Raw genomic sequence first — 16,193 nt, 5'->3', positions numbered from 1 at the left:
GCGAGGTTGGTAACTATACCCTTCTTTCAGTTGCTCAGAGGCCTCCCTGAGTCTCCCCTCTCCCTCTTACCCCACATCAAGTCCATCAGGGCCCACGGCGCTGTCTTGAGGACACAGCCAGAGTCTGACCTCTGTGCACCAGCTCCCCACCCCCAACTTTGCTCCTGGCTACCATGGATGGCCTCTGCCAGACCTCACTGCCTCCTTGCATCACAGGCCATATCCCCTCAGCATCCAGATGTGTCTTTAAAGAGTCCCTCAGGTCATGTCACTCCACTGCCCCTTTGAGTAGGTGCCAAAGTTCTCACAGTGGCTGTCTAGGCCTGTGTGCATGTCCTGGGGCTGCTGTAACAGTCACCACAAACTCAGTGGCTTACAACCACACAGCTCTGATATCTGACAGCTCTGGAGGTCAGAAGCCTGACCTGAGCCTCACGGGTGTCCGGGGCCTATAGGGCAGAGTCCATCTCTCTGCCTTTCCAGTAGAGAGGCTTCCATACTCCTGGCTTGTGGTCCCCTCCTCCCTCTTCAAAGCTGGTAAGGTGGGGTGGAGTCTCTCTAACACTGACCTGTCTGCCTTCAGATCCCCATTTACAAACCTTTGTGATCACTCAAAGCCTACCTGGTACTCAGGATACCCTCCCTGTCCCCAGGCCCATTGACAGGCAGCCTTGATTCCATCTGCTGCCTTTGGAAGGCAGCGCACTCACAGTTCCACGGGCACCCACACCTCTGGGCAGCTCTTGCCCCCTCATTCTGCTCTGCGTACCACTTATCTACTCCTAGGGAGCAGGGCCTTCATCCATGCCCAGCGCAGTGCAGGTCTGCTGTGAGTATGTGTGGAATGAGCAGGGCCCCAGGAGGCCGCCTCTGGGTGTCACCATGCTCTACACACAATGAGGCTGGCACTATGAGCCCAAGTGGTGGGCTCAACACACTGCCCAGAAGGCACTGTCACCCCTCCTCACAGACAAGGGCTCAGTTAGACAGGCCTGGGCTTGAAATTGCTCTCTCCATGTTCACCTGAGGAACAAGAGCACATGAGGAGGCGTGGCTCAGAGCCTCACTGCCTTCTACCGTGAGGCGGGGGCGATGACACTTACCTCTGGGGTGTGGCCGTGCTGTGTGGGGCACTTGCTCTCCCACCCAAAGATGCCAGGAGGAGTCCTGTGGATATTCACCTTCCGTCCTGCCTCCCTTTCACCTCATACCCTCTTTCCTCCTCTCTCACCTCCTGCCACTGACCCCCACAGTGCATCCCAGGACAGCAGATGCTCCAGTCCAGTGTCCCCACCCCAGGCTCACCTGGGGGCCAGCTTCTCAGTCACTTGACCTCTGGCTGGGGAACACTGGGCCCCCCAGCTTCCCCTCCCCCCCATCCAGTGGGACTTGTGGGTTTGGCATGAGGCGCATGCACCCTTGGAGGGAGGGAGAACTCACACAGGGGTGACTCCGGGACTTGAGCCCCACTCTCAGGTCCTGAGGAGCTGCGGCTGACATGGCAGATCTGGCCCTCTCAGACAGTTCTGGAACACTGCTCCCTCTCTGGGCCTCTGAGGAGTCGCCAGCGGCTGGTGGCGTTGCTGGCCTCTCGGAGCTGAACCTGCACAGGAAGTCCAGGCAGCGCAGCCTGCCCTTGGTGTTGACTGGCATCTCGTTCCAGAGCCTGTTGAACTGCGGAGAAGCAGAGTCAGTTCCCTGTCAGTGCACGCCCAGGGGGAAGCCGCCTGTGCTTTTGAGAAGTGGCTGCGGAGGGCGGGAGGGCACTCACAGGGGCTGGCCAGGTCCAGGCCACGTCAAGAAAGAAATTAAAAAAGACAAAAGCCCGTTTGGCCTCCACTTGGTGGAAGTCTCCAGAAGCTGCAAAAGCAAAGACAGGATTATTCATGGCGTCTGCAGGACATTTTTTAATTGAATTGGGCCTTCAGTGAGCACTTTAAGGCCATTAAATCTTATGATTAGTCACAGTGCCTGAGCCGCAGTGTATATGAACATTTGGGAGAAAATGAAATCAAAGCCCGGGCGCACCTTCGTCCCAGGGAGGCCCAGTCACGCTCATTCCTCATCCTTGCAGGCACACCTGACTTCTGTGACAGCTCACCAGGTTACTGGCCCTTAGCCACTGAATGTGCATCCACAATTTATTTTACCCTAAGGGCAAAGAATGTCTTCCCACAAGATGAAAAGGGAGGCATTGGGAAAACTGGGGAGAAGTTTATGGCTTTGCATTGTTGTGGTCTGACATCACAGACTGTAGCAAAACCACAGGCCCTGCTCAGATAGAACAAAATGACTCAATTCATCCTAAATGAGCCACTTCTGATGACTGGAGGGCTTTCAGGGAGCCAAGAAGAATGGGGCTTACTTCCAATTTGATTTTATGGAAATCAAACCCCAGGGCGGCTGTAGCACCATTGGCTGGAGAGGCCTCCCGGGCTCCAGGGGTACAGGGAAGCTCAAATCCCATCCATCCCTCCCCTTCTCGCTTCTTCCCCTTGAAGCCTGGGCTTTGCCAGAAACTGAGTTTGCTTCTGGGACTCCACTGGGGTTTTCCAAAAGCAAATTAAAAGGGAACAGCTCAGGCTGTATTTGAATTCCCCGAAATGAAGTAGTGAGGGTTGTGGGAGAGAAGGAAATGTTCTAGGTCCCTAAAAGGCAAAAAGGTTTAGCCTGGGACAACACTCTCCATTTATTTATTTGCATTTTATTTAGAGATAATTATAAATTTGTAGGAAGCCACAAGGATAGTAAAGAGAGACACCCTTTATCCAGATTCCATTCAGGTTGCATCTTATGTATGTTACAACACCCAACCCAGGGATTGACTACGGCAGTGTGTGGGCAGCTTGTCATTTTATTACACAGGTAGATTCATGTTGATTTAACTTCGATCAAGAAGGAGAAACTAGGGGGAGGGCGGAGCAAGATTGCACACCAGAAGGATCGTTCAGCTGAGATCTCCTAGAGCAGTGGTTCTCAACCTTCCTAATGCTGCCACCCTTTAATACAGTTCCTCATGTTGTGGTGACCCCCAACCATAAAATTATTTTTGTTGCTACTTCATAGCTGTAATTTTGCTACTGTTATGAATCGTAATGTAAATATCTGATATGCAGTATGTATTTAAGCGACCCCTGTGAAAGGGTCATTCAACCCCCAAAGAGGTCGTGACCCACAAGTTGAGAACTGCTGTCTTAGAATGACTGGGGAAAAAGAGAGAACTCAGCCATACCTAGCACAGAGACCTGACCCAGAGTCATAGCTCAGGGGGCACAGGCAGGAGACGGTGAACTGGATACAGGTATGATCTGAAGCGGTGGCAATCTGATGAATTAGGCAAGTGATTGTGACTGGCTGGGATCAGCTGTCCCCCACAGAGGCCTGGGATGGGAGGAAGCCTTTCCACAGCTTTCAGTTGTTATAGGAAGCTGTGCATTGAGTGGAAAGCTTGGCAGAGTGGGGAGACTTGAACAGTATATAGCAACTAGATTTGAATGCCAGTTGAACTGTTGTCATAGGTTTGGTGGCTGGAGAAGCAGCCATACTGAGATGGTCTTGGTGGCCAGGGGGCTGCCATTGTGGGAAGGTCATGAGAAGGTCTTAGCAGGAGCCTAAAGCATGGCTGCCTTAATTCTGCCTACTAGGAGCAGAACTCCATTCTTGGGACAGGCTGAGGGACTCCCACATCCCACGGGAACTAGAGTGAGGGGGCACTGTGAGACCTGCCCACACCAGGCCCACACCAGGCCCACAGGCCTCTCTTCTAGCATCTCAGGTTAGGACATTCCTATCTCCAAGCCGCACCTCGAGTTTTCCAGTTTCCCTCCCCCTGCTTTGGGCCCTGGGTGCACTCAACCACCAGTTGGTTTTGCCCCACCCATCCTCCCACCCGAGCCCCCACTTCCCTCCTGAGCGAAGCTTTGATTCCACACAGCTACTTGTTCATTCTTGCTTGATCCTCACAGGCCCCTCCCTGCACCATGCTCACCAGCAGGGCTCCCATGGTAACCGGGGTTCCCGCCACCCTTCCCCGGTATGTGCCCTTCCCTGTTCTCCATGGTCACTACTCCAAGCCATTTCCTTTCCCTAAACACCCAGTGTGGCCCCTTCACTCTCAGCTGATAATCTCGCCTCATATTTCATAGAGATAACACCCATTACATCAAACTAACTGCCTCTGTGCCCCCACCCCATAGCTACAGGACGAAGGTCTCTGCTCCCATTTGAGGCCACCCCTCCTGCTGTCTCTGGGTATGTTCCCCTGTAGCCTGCTTGGGAAGTAAAGCCATCATGCCCACATGTCCTTGTAGCAGATGTAACTGCCAGCACCGTGGAAGGAGGGGATGAGCCACCAGTCAGCAATCAGCTTTCCTTGTATGTGGGCTTGGTGACAGAGGTGTTTGGTTCCACGTCTTGCCCCCTGAGCACCACAAACACTTAACTCCTCCGTGAGGCACGGGCAGTAGGTGTCTTTTGGAAGAGCCCCATGGTAGGGTTGGGTCTGTCCTAGCTGCTGTGGCTCCTGCCTGTGGGGCATCCTCTGTGGTCCCCCAGACCTACCAGAGTTTCTGTAAGATCCTAACACCCTTAAAAAATCCCTTTCTGCTTGAACTGGCCTGAGCTAAGAGTGCTGAACAATTCACAAAAGCAACAAATAAATCACAAATTTTAAAAAAAGATGCTCATGATCTTTTCTGGCCATACATAATACAGACAGAAACCAACTGCAAAAGATCCTATCTGGAAAATGAAAACTTCCCTTCTAAATGGCTTAGCAAGGTCTCAGGCATTACGGTGGTCTAGACATCCTTATAAGCCTTCATTCACAAAACACCCAGCTGCTGGATAAATAGTCTTGAAAAAATACTTTTAAGTTCAATGTGGAGCCTACAAGGAAGTATAGGAAAGATTAATGGCCAGGAAACATGCTGACCCCAATGGGAGGTGAGAGCTGAGCCAGGGGGGCGTCAGGGGACGGGCGGGGGGCGTCAGGGGACGGTCAGGAGCCGCAGGTCCTTGCACAGAGAGCTGTGTCACCTGCCGGGCCCATCTGACTGTGCTGCAGGCTGGACACAGGCCTTTCCTACAGTCTAGGGTCTGTGGGGGTCTGAATCCACTCCAGCCTCTCCAAGTGGAGGAGCTAGTGCAGCGCCAGGCTGTGGCATCCTCGGCACTCCAAGAAGGCAACGCAAATCATGGTGTTGAAAACCATCCTCAGTGCAGGCCCCTCAGGATTCCCCCAGATTAAGTTCAGCCAAATACAAACTCACAATGAAATGAAATAAATATCCCTGAATACACGAAGAGGCAAGTCACCATGAGTGTGAGTTGGCAAAAACAAGCTAAGCCAGATTTAGACTTCAGGTATCAGAATTATTTGTTGGGGGATATAACATGATCATATGGAAAACAGAGAAGTAAACATAGGCATAAAAATGAACAAAAAGCAATGTACAAAATAGCTAAAGGAGTAAACACGGGCCTTCAAAGACATCATCAAAATGGAGAGCTAGATTTTCAGTGATAGATAAATAGAACTCCTTGAAGTAAAAAATATAATCATTGAAGAAATTGTAGACAATCGCTGTATAGATTAAACAATAGATTAGATGCAGCCAGTGAGAGAATTGACAAACTTGAAGATAGACTGGAACAGTGGTTCTCAAACATTAGCACACCAGACTCACCTGGAGAGCTTCACACGCAGCTCGCTGGGCCCTACCTACAGAGCTTCAGACTCTGGAGAAGTGATTTGCAGAGTACAGACAAGACACCAGCCTGAAAGCAACATCAGTGAGAGCCAGAAGACAGTAGAATAATTTTTTTTTAAGGAATTGAGAGGAAATTTCTGTCAATTTAAACTTCTCTATTTCATGAAGAAAAAAAATGATCTCAGAAGAAACGTCTCCAATATAAAGAATACGGAAGATATCAAGTAAATACCAGCTATCTAAACTAGATCAGTCTAGGGGTTAGTTTGTAGAGAAAAAATAATATGATAGACAGATCTAAAATATTAAATAGAAATGACCTACAGGGAAAATCAGAGTTGCAGCAATTTAATATCCTTGTATGCCCAGAAAACACTGAAAATACTGCTGAACTTCCTACTCTGTTTTGTTACATATGATACAATTTCAAGGGCAATAGCTGTGTATTAGGTAAAAGAACAGAAATGGATATATAACTTCTAAAAAACATAGAAGGAAAAAGGAATTTTAAAAAGCTCACTTAATAGAAGATTATAAGGGTTTAAAAACAATAAAAAGAGATGAATATTGAATGGAAAGGACAATATTAGAGGACAGAGATAAATCCATATATATCAGTAATCACAATAAATGTAACCGGATCAAATATCCATATAAAAAAAAGAGATGATTAGCTTGGATTTTTAAAAATCCACTTACATGCTGCTTATAATACATACACACAAAATATAAATCACAGATGGGCCAAAGATTGTTTTTTTAAAGTTAGAAATAGATACACCAAGTACTAAATTTAAAAAAGCCGGGTAGTTATATTAATTAAGCCACAAACTATTTCTGGGAATAAATAAGGCTATTACATGATGATACAGAGTTCAATTCATTAGAAGGATATAATAGCTTTAAGTCTGTATATACTTAAAAAAATCTAACCTTGAACATACATACATATATATACACACACACACACATATATAATAAAATTAGACATAATTATAAGAATTTGGTAAATCTACCATTACAGTGGGAGATTTTAACATGCCTCTCTGTGATTGATGGACCAAACAGACAGATAGGATAAAAATTCATTGAAGGACAGAAATAAAAAGCTTGTCTTGATCAACATATGTGGGACCCTTCGTGCAGCCAGTAGAGGCTGTGCATCCCCCATCCATCCACAAACGAAACACTCATAAAACATGACCACACATCAGATCTCAACATATTTCCAAGAAGATATGTGATTATATTATTTTATCTAATTAAAATGGAGTTAATCTATAAGTTAATAACTTAAAAAAATTGGGAACAAAAAAATCACATTTCTAAATGTTTTATGGATTGAAGGGAATCAAAATGGAAATAAGAACTATAGTGAACCAAATTATACTTTTAAAATTACATCTCAAAACTTGGATGCAGCTAAAGTGGTAATTAGAAGGAAATATATACTTTTAAGTTCTCATTAAGATAGGAAGAATAGCTGAAATTAAAAAGCTATGTCTAACTTCAGCTAAAGCAGAAGGAATAAGATAATGAAAATAAAGGAGCAAAAATTAATAAAACAGAAAAGTGATATAATAATAGAATCAATAAAATCAGAAGTTGATTCTTTGAAATGACAAATAAAACAGGCAAATTCTGGCAAGAGTAAGCCAGGGGAAAGATAATATTAGAAAAATTAAGGGTAACTAGAGATTCAGCAGAGATTAAAAAGAGGATATTGTCAACAATTCTATGCTAGTAAATTTGAAAACTTAGAGAAAAATGGACAAATTCCTATTTTAAAAAGCCACTAATCTGACAAAAAGAAGAAAGTCTAAATAGCTCTCCAACCCTGAAAGAAATACAATTAACATTTACAAAATCTGGCCCAGATGGCCTTCTACTCAAAGTTCAATAAGTCGGAAGTTCCAATCTTACCCAAACTCTTCTGGAAAAACAGAAAAAATGGATTGACCCAAAATTCCATCTACAAAGCTAGTGTCATATTGTTATCTAAGCCAGACACGGAAAACACGAGCAGGAGAAAATGACAGATCAATGTCATAATCACGGATGCAAATTATACGCAACAAACTTACCAACCGAATCCTGCATTGTAAAAACGCTTTTAATACATCATGGCCAAATTTGGCTTATACCAGGAATTTAAGTTTAGTTTATTTATTATTATTTTTTATAATTATTTTTTATTAAATCATAACTTTGTACATTGATGCATTTATGGGGTTCAGAGTACTGCTTCAATATACTTAAGTTTAGTTTAAAATTAGAAAGTCCATTAATGTAATGCACTATATTAAGAAATCAAAACAATAAGAAAGGCTATAGCTCAATAGATATAGGGAAAGCATTGGATAAAATTCAACATCTGTTCACAGTTAACAGCTCTTAGCAAAATAGTAATAAAGGGAATTTTACATTTGATAAAGAATATCTACAAAAATATATCAAGAAAACATATTTAATCTTAAAAATGTAAAAGCATCTCTGTCAAAATCAAGGGCAAAACAAGAAGGCCCACTAGGTATCACAGCTTCTATTTAACATTGGACGGAAGGTTCTAGACATTGCAAGAAGGCAAGAATAAGAACTAGGAGCTATTGAGATTAGAAAAGAAACTCTGACTGCCATTACTTACAGATGTTATTTGAGTATATTATCTACACTCAAAATTATCTACTGAAAAATTATTAAGAGTTAATGAGAGAATTTAGCAAGGTGGAGACACCAGTAACAGAAGGTGTCATTTAACAAAACAGCATTAGAAATATTTTGTTACAATAAAAATATAAAGAACTTAAGGATGCAAAAGGCCTCTACGCAGAAAATTATGGCACTAAATTAAAGACAGGAAGGAAAACCTATATAAAGATCGATAGAACACGTTGGTAGGTAAGAAGGCTTGATACAGAGATGATTTCATTTCACCCTAAAGAGATACAATGATTTAGTGTGGATTCAATAAAATTTCAACAGAGTTCTTTGTGAAAATTGGCCAGATGACTCTAAAATGTCCATAGAAAGCAAGAGGCTCGGGATTGACGCCTGTAGCTCAAGCGGCTAAGACGCCAGCCACATACACCGGAGCTGGCAGGTTCCAATCCAGCCTGGGCCTGCCAAACAACAATGACAACTACAACCAAAAAATAGCCAGGTGTTGTGGCGGACGCCTGTAGTCCCAGCTACTTGGGAGGCTGAGGCAAGAGAATTGCCTAAGCCCAGGAGTTGGAGGTTGCTGTGAGCTGTGACGCCACAGCACTCTACTCAGGGCAACAGCTTGAGGCTCTGTCTCAAAAAAAAAAAAAAAAAAAAAAAGGGTGGTACCTGTGGCTCAAAAGTGTAGGGTACCAGTCCTGTATGCTAGAGGTGGCAGGTTCAAACGCAGACCCAGCCAAAAAACTGCAAAAAAAGAAAAAGCAAGAGGCTCAGCTTAAGGCAGACCATCTTGAAGAAGAGTGAACGGGAGGGTCTGCCCCACCTAATAGCAGGACATGTAAAGCTAAAGTAATTTAGATATGGTGGCATTAATGCAAGAACAGAAAAAAAAAGACACATGAAACAGAACAGAGTCCAGCGACAGACCTGTATGACGCGTGACAGGCGTGATGTTGTAGCTCAGTGAGGAAGGCACATAATTCAAAAAATAGTGTTGGGAAAACTGTTCATCCCTATGGAAAAATTTGTGGAGCCCCATCTCTTACAAATGAAGAAAAATGTATTCTAGGTATCAAGATGCAAAGTGAAAACTTAAAAACCTTCAGAACAGAATCAAGGTTAGGTCTGTGGCCACACCATCTTGAACAAGCCTGATCTCGGAAGCTAAGCTGTGTCAGGCCTAGTTAATTCTCTGATGGAAGAAAATAAGTTACTATCTTGGGGATAAGTAAAGCTTTCTCAGCCTGAGCACACAATGGAGATGGTAAATGAAGAGATGGATATACTTGATTACATTAATTAAAGTGGGGGGGGTCATCAGAGGATACACACACAGACAGCTGTTCCATGTCCTCCCACTCGATTTGTGGCTGCTCAGTCTCTTTTTCTGGTCCCTCCTTGACTTTTGAACATAGGGAGGCCCAGGATCCACCTACATTCCTGCCACTTAAGCTGCTCCCCAAGTGCTAGGGACACCCATCCAGGCCCTTCCCTGGATGCCGCCCCGCCCGCCCACCTCCCGACTGCACAGCCTCCCTTGCACATCCACTTTGGGCCTCCCCGACCTGCACCGACCCCATCCCTGTCCTGCCCCTGCCCCTCCCACAGCCTCTCCATCTCCCCTTTCCTATATTTCCCCTTTCTCTCTCACCCTACATCCCACTGGCTCCAACTCTGGTGTGGTCCCATCCCTCCTTACCTGTCCTTTGCCACCAGGATCACCACTCGCCCCGGGGCCTGATCTCCCACCTCTGCCCACCTGCACTCAGCTCCATGCAGCAGCCAAGGCCATTGTCGACTATACCAGCAGCCCTGTGACTGACCCCTCAGTCCAGGCCAAGTCCCTGCTGCGTCATCTCAGTGTCCGAGTAGGGAGTGGTGTGTGATTACACGAGTAACACACACCTGCCGTGTAGCGGCTCTCTCCTCTTGGACATGAGCTCAAACAAGGTGGAGGGCAGACCTGCTGCGCTCCTAGGGCCACCTGATGCACTGTGGGCTCCAGTACACGCACATGTGCTGCCTCTGGGCTTCCAGATCACAGTCAGGTCAGATGGCTATGTAGCTGAGGACATGAGGTGAAGGAGTGGTGAGGAAGAGGGAAAGAGGGGCAAAGGGGAAAGTGAGGGGGACAGCTCCACAGGTAGAGGTGTAGTCAGGAAAAGCTTCCGTCTGCAAGGAGGGGTCTGGAAGGAAGGGCAGCACCAGCATGGAGAGACAAGGGCTGGGCTGGGGCTGCAGCAGGCAGAGGAGGGAAAGGCTGAACTGGCTGGAGGGGGGCCTGCGAGCGCCTGCTGAGCATCGCGCAACCCACTTCATAGGGAAGACACAAGCTCAGAGAGGCCATGTAACCTGTGCAAGGTCACACAGGGCAGAAGCAGGACTGAAACCCAAGCCTGCCACCTGAAGGGTTGCTTTTCTGGGAGCACCACTGTCTCGCATCTCCTAGGGGCGTCTGTTTTAGAGACACCATATCTAAAATGTCCAGAAACTTCTGACAGTTACTTTCTCTAACATAGGTGTGTATTAAAGCTCCTCAAGCTGTCACTATGGACTGATCAAAGTTGCTTTGCAGGGAGAGGCTCTTGGCTGTGGGTCTCTATTATTTTAACTAACATCTTGGCCGACCAGTTTGGAGCCTTTCATCATGTACTTTCCAGAGAGCCAAGAAGACCAATCAGTTTCCAACTCTGTCTACTCTCAAGGTCGCTCTGCTTTCCTGAAAGGTTAATTGCATCAAAAGGTTTCAGAAGACATTGCACTTCCTCCACTCACAGAGAGCATGAGTCAAGAAAGCCTCCCCTCAGATCCCTGAGTGTTGAAAAAAAATTTTTTTAGCATAAGTTTCTATACTGTAGATAAACTAAGTCATGAAATCTGGAGTTAAAATGTTATTTAATATGGTTGGAACTATCCCACGTCTCCAGTGAACTCTTTAGAATAATGGCATGAGGCGTCTAGAGACGGTCAGAGTACAAATTAGTTCTGTGTTTTTCTTCACCAGACACCGTGCCTTCAACCAGGAAGGTCAGGCAGAGTAACTCGTGCAGGGAGAAAACATATGTATCTCTGGGGATGCTGCTGTTTACTAGCCCGTGTCCTTCCCAAATATAGCACAATTTCTGCTAATCATCCCCCCACTTACACCATGATGTACTTTGCCGGGTCTGATGCTCTTGACGAGGCAGACTGGGTTTGAGACATGTCAGCTTATTTTTAGAAAGCAGCATTTAAAACTAAATGCTTAATTTTATTGGTGGGGGGAGACTTGATGTGCTGGGGATGGTGAAGTTTTCTTGGTGGACAATTAAAATCAATTTCTCTGTTATGAATGCCAGGCATGGCAGGATGTCATCAATTTATATCCATAATGAGAATAAAACTTTACTCATTTAGATGAAATGAAAAATCCTTATTGAGTAAGATCTTTATTCGTAAAGCTTTTATTAGGTGGCCACGTAGAACAGTAAATACAACTGTATTAATTTCAAAGGTTTACTTTCACTTTACTGAGAGAAGTATTTTGCAAATATAGATTTTGCTTGGCTTTGCTGTTCTACGGGGCAGAATCATTTGGAAATAGCACTTTATTTTGCTTAGCGAAAATGATCACACCAAAATGCCTCGAAACAGTGATATTTTAGGAAAGTGAAATTTGCTGTTCATATTCTTAATGTCTAACAAATGCATTCTTTTTCTTTCTTTTTTTTTTTTTTTTTAGAGACAGAGTCTCACTATGTTGCCCTCAGTAGAGTGCTGAGGTGTCACAGCTCAGGCAACCTCCAACTCCTGGGCTTAGGCGATTCTTTTGCCTCACCCTCTCAAGTAGCTGGGACTATAGGTGCCTGCCACAATGCCCGGCTATTTTTTTTTTGCTGCAGTTTGGCCGGGTCTGGGTTTGAACCCTCCACCCTCAGTATATGGGGCTGGCGCCCTACTCAATGAGTCACAGGCACTGCCCAACAAATGCATTCTTTAGGGTAGTGAGTGCAGAAGCCTAAGTATGCCCAGAGGATAGACATGATGATCAGCCCTCCCTATTAATACTTTCAAGTCCTTACCCTGAAACTCCGATAAAATGAGACAAGAGGTTGGAATGCTCCACCTTGGAGGTGAAAGAGGGACATTTCCACCTGCAGGGGTGTGCAGAAAGCTCCCTGGGGTGGACCTGAGCAGAACCAGGAGGAAGGAGGGAGGTAGAGCTGCTTTGCAAGTATTTGGGTATCTTATTTTTTATGTGAATTATTCCCTGGGAAGGGACATTGATTTGTTGGGGAACTGGAAGGGCTCATAGCAGTACGTTTCTGGGGGGGGAGGGTAATTGGCTTTTGCAGTGGGAACAGAGGTGCTCTGTGTCACCTGGCTGTTCAGCCAGTGGGCTGTCAAGGTGGCAGGGAGCCAGGGAAAGTGGACACTACCCATTTTCCGGCACTTACTCAGCACCCCCTCTGTGGCTTATACTGTTCTGGCATCTGGGGCACAGTGAGGAGCACCCCTGACATGTCTCTGTGGTGCTGGCACTTAGTGCAACTCTTGGCTGAAGTCCACAAGGACAGGGGCTCATTTCCAAAATTCTTCCCTCCTACCAATACCATGGCAAGGCAGACCCTGAGGACACCATACCACTGGGATATGCTCTTGGCCTTGGAAGGCCATGAAGGGCCAAAGAGGCCCAGATGGCAGGTTGTTAGAGCCTTCAAGCTAAAGAAAAGCCCAACTCAGTCCTGGGGGGGACCCACTCCTGGGAGTTTTGCTCTGGGGAGGAGGGCCTTACACAGAGAGGGCCTGTGTCTGGCCTGTGTCCAGCCTGTGTCCGGCCTATGTACAGTGGAGAGGCCTGCTAGGGGTGGGGATCTCCCCAGCATGCTGAGAGCAGCAGCCCCAGAATAGAATGTGTGACACCACCAGCACCTGGACTTGGCAAGGAGAAAGGAGGTGGGGCTGGTGGGAGGAGTAGCAGCAGCAGCACCCAGGGTCCACCTCGCCCTCCATGTGGGGAGAAACCGGCTACTTTGAACCACACAAGCCCAGGGATAATCCAGGGAAGGTGCAATTGCAGCTGAGTGTAACTTAAAAAAATGACATTATTTGCACCCTGATCAAAATGGCTCAATTCATGGCTGTTACATAAACAGAGGCTCCTATGAGTCTTTAGTAAGATTTAAAAACAACATAAAATAAAATTAAACGTCGAGCATTTTAAAAACAGAGAGCATCTTAAACTCTCCACTCTGGTCGATGGCTGGTTGGACGCTCAGGTGACACTGTTAGGATGATGACCCAAGTGACGGTCTCACCTACCTGATCATCTGTCAGGATCTGGACATGGCGAGTACAGATGGCCCTGAACTCTTCTTTGGAGATGGTGTTGGTTTTTGTGGTGTCAAATTTATCAAACTCCTGGGTGATGGCATAGTAATGGGAAGTCACTGCTTTGTGGAGCCGAGCCAGGAGGTCTTTGGTGGCCATGTCCACGGGAGAGCTGAGTAGGGGGCCCTTGGGCATTTTCTCGGCCCACTCATCAGCTGTCTGGACAAAACAGAATGGAAAATTGACCCATTTAAGAAATAATAAATCAGTGCCTGATTGTAATTCCTGCAATTCCCAAAAGAAACTAATCCCTCTGCTCAGAGTGGTGGTTCACACTATGGACAGTTAGACTGACTTGTCCTTACCTCTCCCCGAGTCCCTGAGAGCAAGTTGTAAATATTGAATAGATCTGACTTCCTCAAGTCTAAATGCCTCCAATTATGACAGGAGTATTATCAGAAAATGGATGAAAGAGAAGATCAACAATCTTCAAGGATTAAGTCTTGCCACTCTGAAGGCACATATAATAAATAATATCTGAACATAAAAATACAAATTTGTATTTCTTGTTTTGTACATAAGCTGAAACATCCTTGCATATTTTCAGATCCCATTCTGATACTTTTGGTAAATCATGTTTTGGGTCTTTTTCCCTCAATTTTAAAGCATTATTTAGGTATTCACGATATTAATATTTTATCTTGTAAATATATATATTCTCAATAAAAACTTTGTTGCATTCTTAAAAAACAAAAAATAAATAAAAAAAATAAATCACCTCTTGGCTCTGAGCCTATCACCCAGGGTAAGATCCAGGGAGCCCCGGCTTATCAGAGAAGACAAATGAGGAGAGCAATGAGCCAAGGCAGCATATTCTGAGAGGTTCTGGGCCTCCTCCCAGGTCAGAGCTGGCTGAGCAAAGGCCTAGGCTTACCCCCTGTGAAGGGGTAAGACAGTTGGCCCAGGCAGGCAGGGCAGCACCCTGGCAGGTGGGGCTGCAGTGCTGAGCCAGGACCAGGAAGGGCACTTTTACCTATATCCATTTGCTCCTCTGTCTCTCTCTTGGTTTAACAAACTCTCAGCTTGTGCCTCCGCTGAGCGGTCAGGGAATCCCAGGAGTAGGTGTCTGGGCTGCTTTCACCTCAGGATGTCAGTTTAACTGACTCCCAGCAGTTAGAGATTGAAAGTGGGTTTGGGTAACTGTTATGATATTGTGCTAAATGTTTCCTGAAGTTTGAAACTTGGTGAGACCCACAGGCACTTAATTCTGGGCAGTGCAGTGGAATCCTCCAGGAGCAGCCCCACTCCCCCATGGTGGGCAACAGGCCCCAGGTCTGGGTTAGTGCCCTGCACTACTCCTTGGGCAGTGGAAGTCCCTCAGTTACAGGGACAGTCAGGGTTCCCTGGCGCTGTCCGTGGTGCTAGTGCGCTGTGCACCTTGGCCAGGGTTCAGGGACTTCCTACGGGGGGAGGGATTGACTGTAAGGATAGAAGGATAGCAGAAGGATTCTTTTTCCCTATGTGCTGGGAAGAGGCATGGTAGGCCAAGAGGCAAAGAGGAGGGCAGCCCACCTTCAGTGTCTGCTGATGCTCACCATGTTGAACAAAGGGGGCAGCAGGAAGAGCCAGGAGGGAAAAGTCACTGAGTGAGCATGCACTAGGATAACAGGAGGGGGCGCCGGGGAGGCTGAGCTCCACGCTAAAGTCAGGCGTGGGAGAGTGGGCACAGTGGGGTTCTGAGCCTCCTGCAAAGGACAAGGGGTAGGGGGAGGCAGGTGGGGACAGGATGCAGCCCTGACCATGAATCTACTTGCTGCAATTAGTAAAAGGCTGCAAAGCCAGTTCCTGAGGGTGAGGAAGGGGGACATGGCCCCCAGTGAGAATGCCAGGTGACAATGCAGGAAAGTGGTCCCTGTACCTGAGTGTATTCTGAGCTATGCCAGGCCTCCCCAGGCCTTCCTACAGCAGAACAGACTGCAACTGTGCAGTGGCTCTGCTACCCGCGCTCACCACGTGCCAGCGCTGTGCCAAGAGCTTTACCAGATTGTCATAGCTAGTCCCCCAGCTAGTATGAAAACTTGGCCATGCTTTCTGTTAAGCAACTCCATGGCAATGTATGTACATACATTACTGTTCTTCATGATGGGGGAGTCTGCATTATGCACAAAGTCGCTCGTACTCCATGAGATTGCATCAGACACAGGTAGCCTCTGGGGCTGCTCACCCTCAGAGATGTGAACACACAGACCAAAGCCCACCATGTCCTCTGCTACCCAAAGGCTGCGAGAAGCTATTTCCATTTATATCTACTTGGAACCACTTGCAAAGTACATGAATGCCTTTTTATTTCATTTTAGAAAATAAAAGTGATATTCCTGATGCATTTTTTGCATTTTTATAAGTCACATTGTTGAAAATGCACTCTCCAGAGCTAAGTGAAGGAGCATTTACCCAAAGCTCCCCAGCAATGGAGGCACCAAGAGAGCAGAGGAGTCTCCTCTGGATGTAGAA

At 46.3% G+C, this 16,193-nt stretch overlaps 1 protein-coding gene across 1 annotated transcript in view; it reads right to left on the bottom strand.

Moving 5' to 3' along the window:
* Positions 1 to 16,193, bottom strand: part of EFCAB6 (EF-hand calcium binding domain 6) — a 203,315-nt gene that overhangs the window by 9,708 nt on the left and 177,414 nt on the right. Inside the window, exons 25-26 of the mRNA XM_023509416.1 lie at positions 13,674 to 13,901; positions 1,441 to 1,674 (exon numbers count right to left, since the gene is read on the bottom strand). Of these exons, the coding sequence (XP_023365184.1) occupies positions 1,441 to 1,674; positions 13,674 to 13,901 (462 nt within the window). The remainder of the gene's footprint in view (positions 1 to 1,440; positions 1,675 to 13,673; positions 13,902 to 16,193) is intronic.

Source organism: Otolemur garnettii, unplaced genomic scaffold (assembly GCF_000181295.1).
Source record: "Otolemur garnettii isolate 467f Iridium unplaced genomic scaffold, OtoGar3 scaffold00007, whole genome shotgun sequence".
NCBI lineage: Eukaryota > Metazoa > Chordata > Mammalia > Primates > Galagidae > Otolemur > Otolemur garnettii.
The sequence above is the reverse complement of the archived record's forward strand: the minus strand, read 5'-3'. Positions and strand labels throughout refer to the sequence as shown.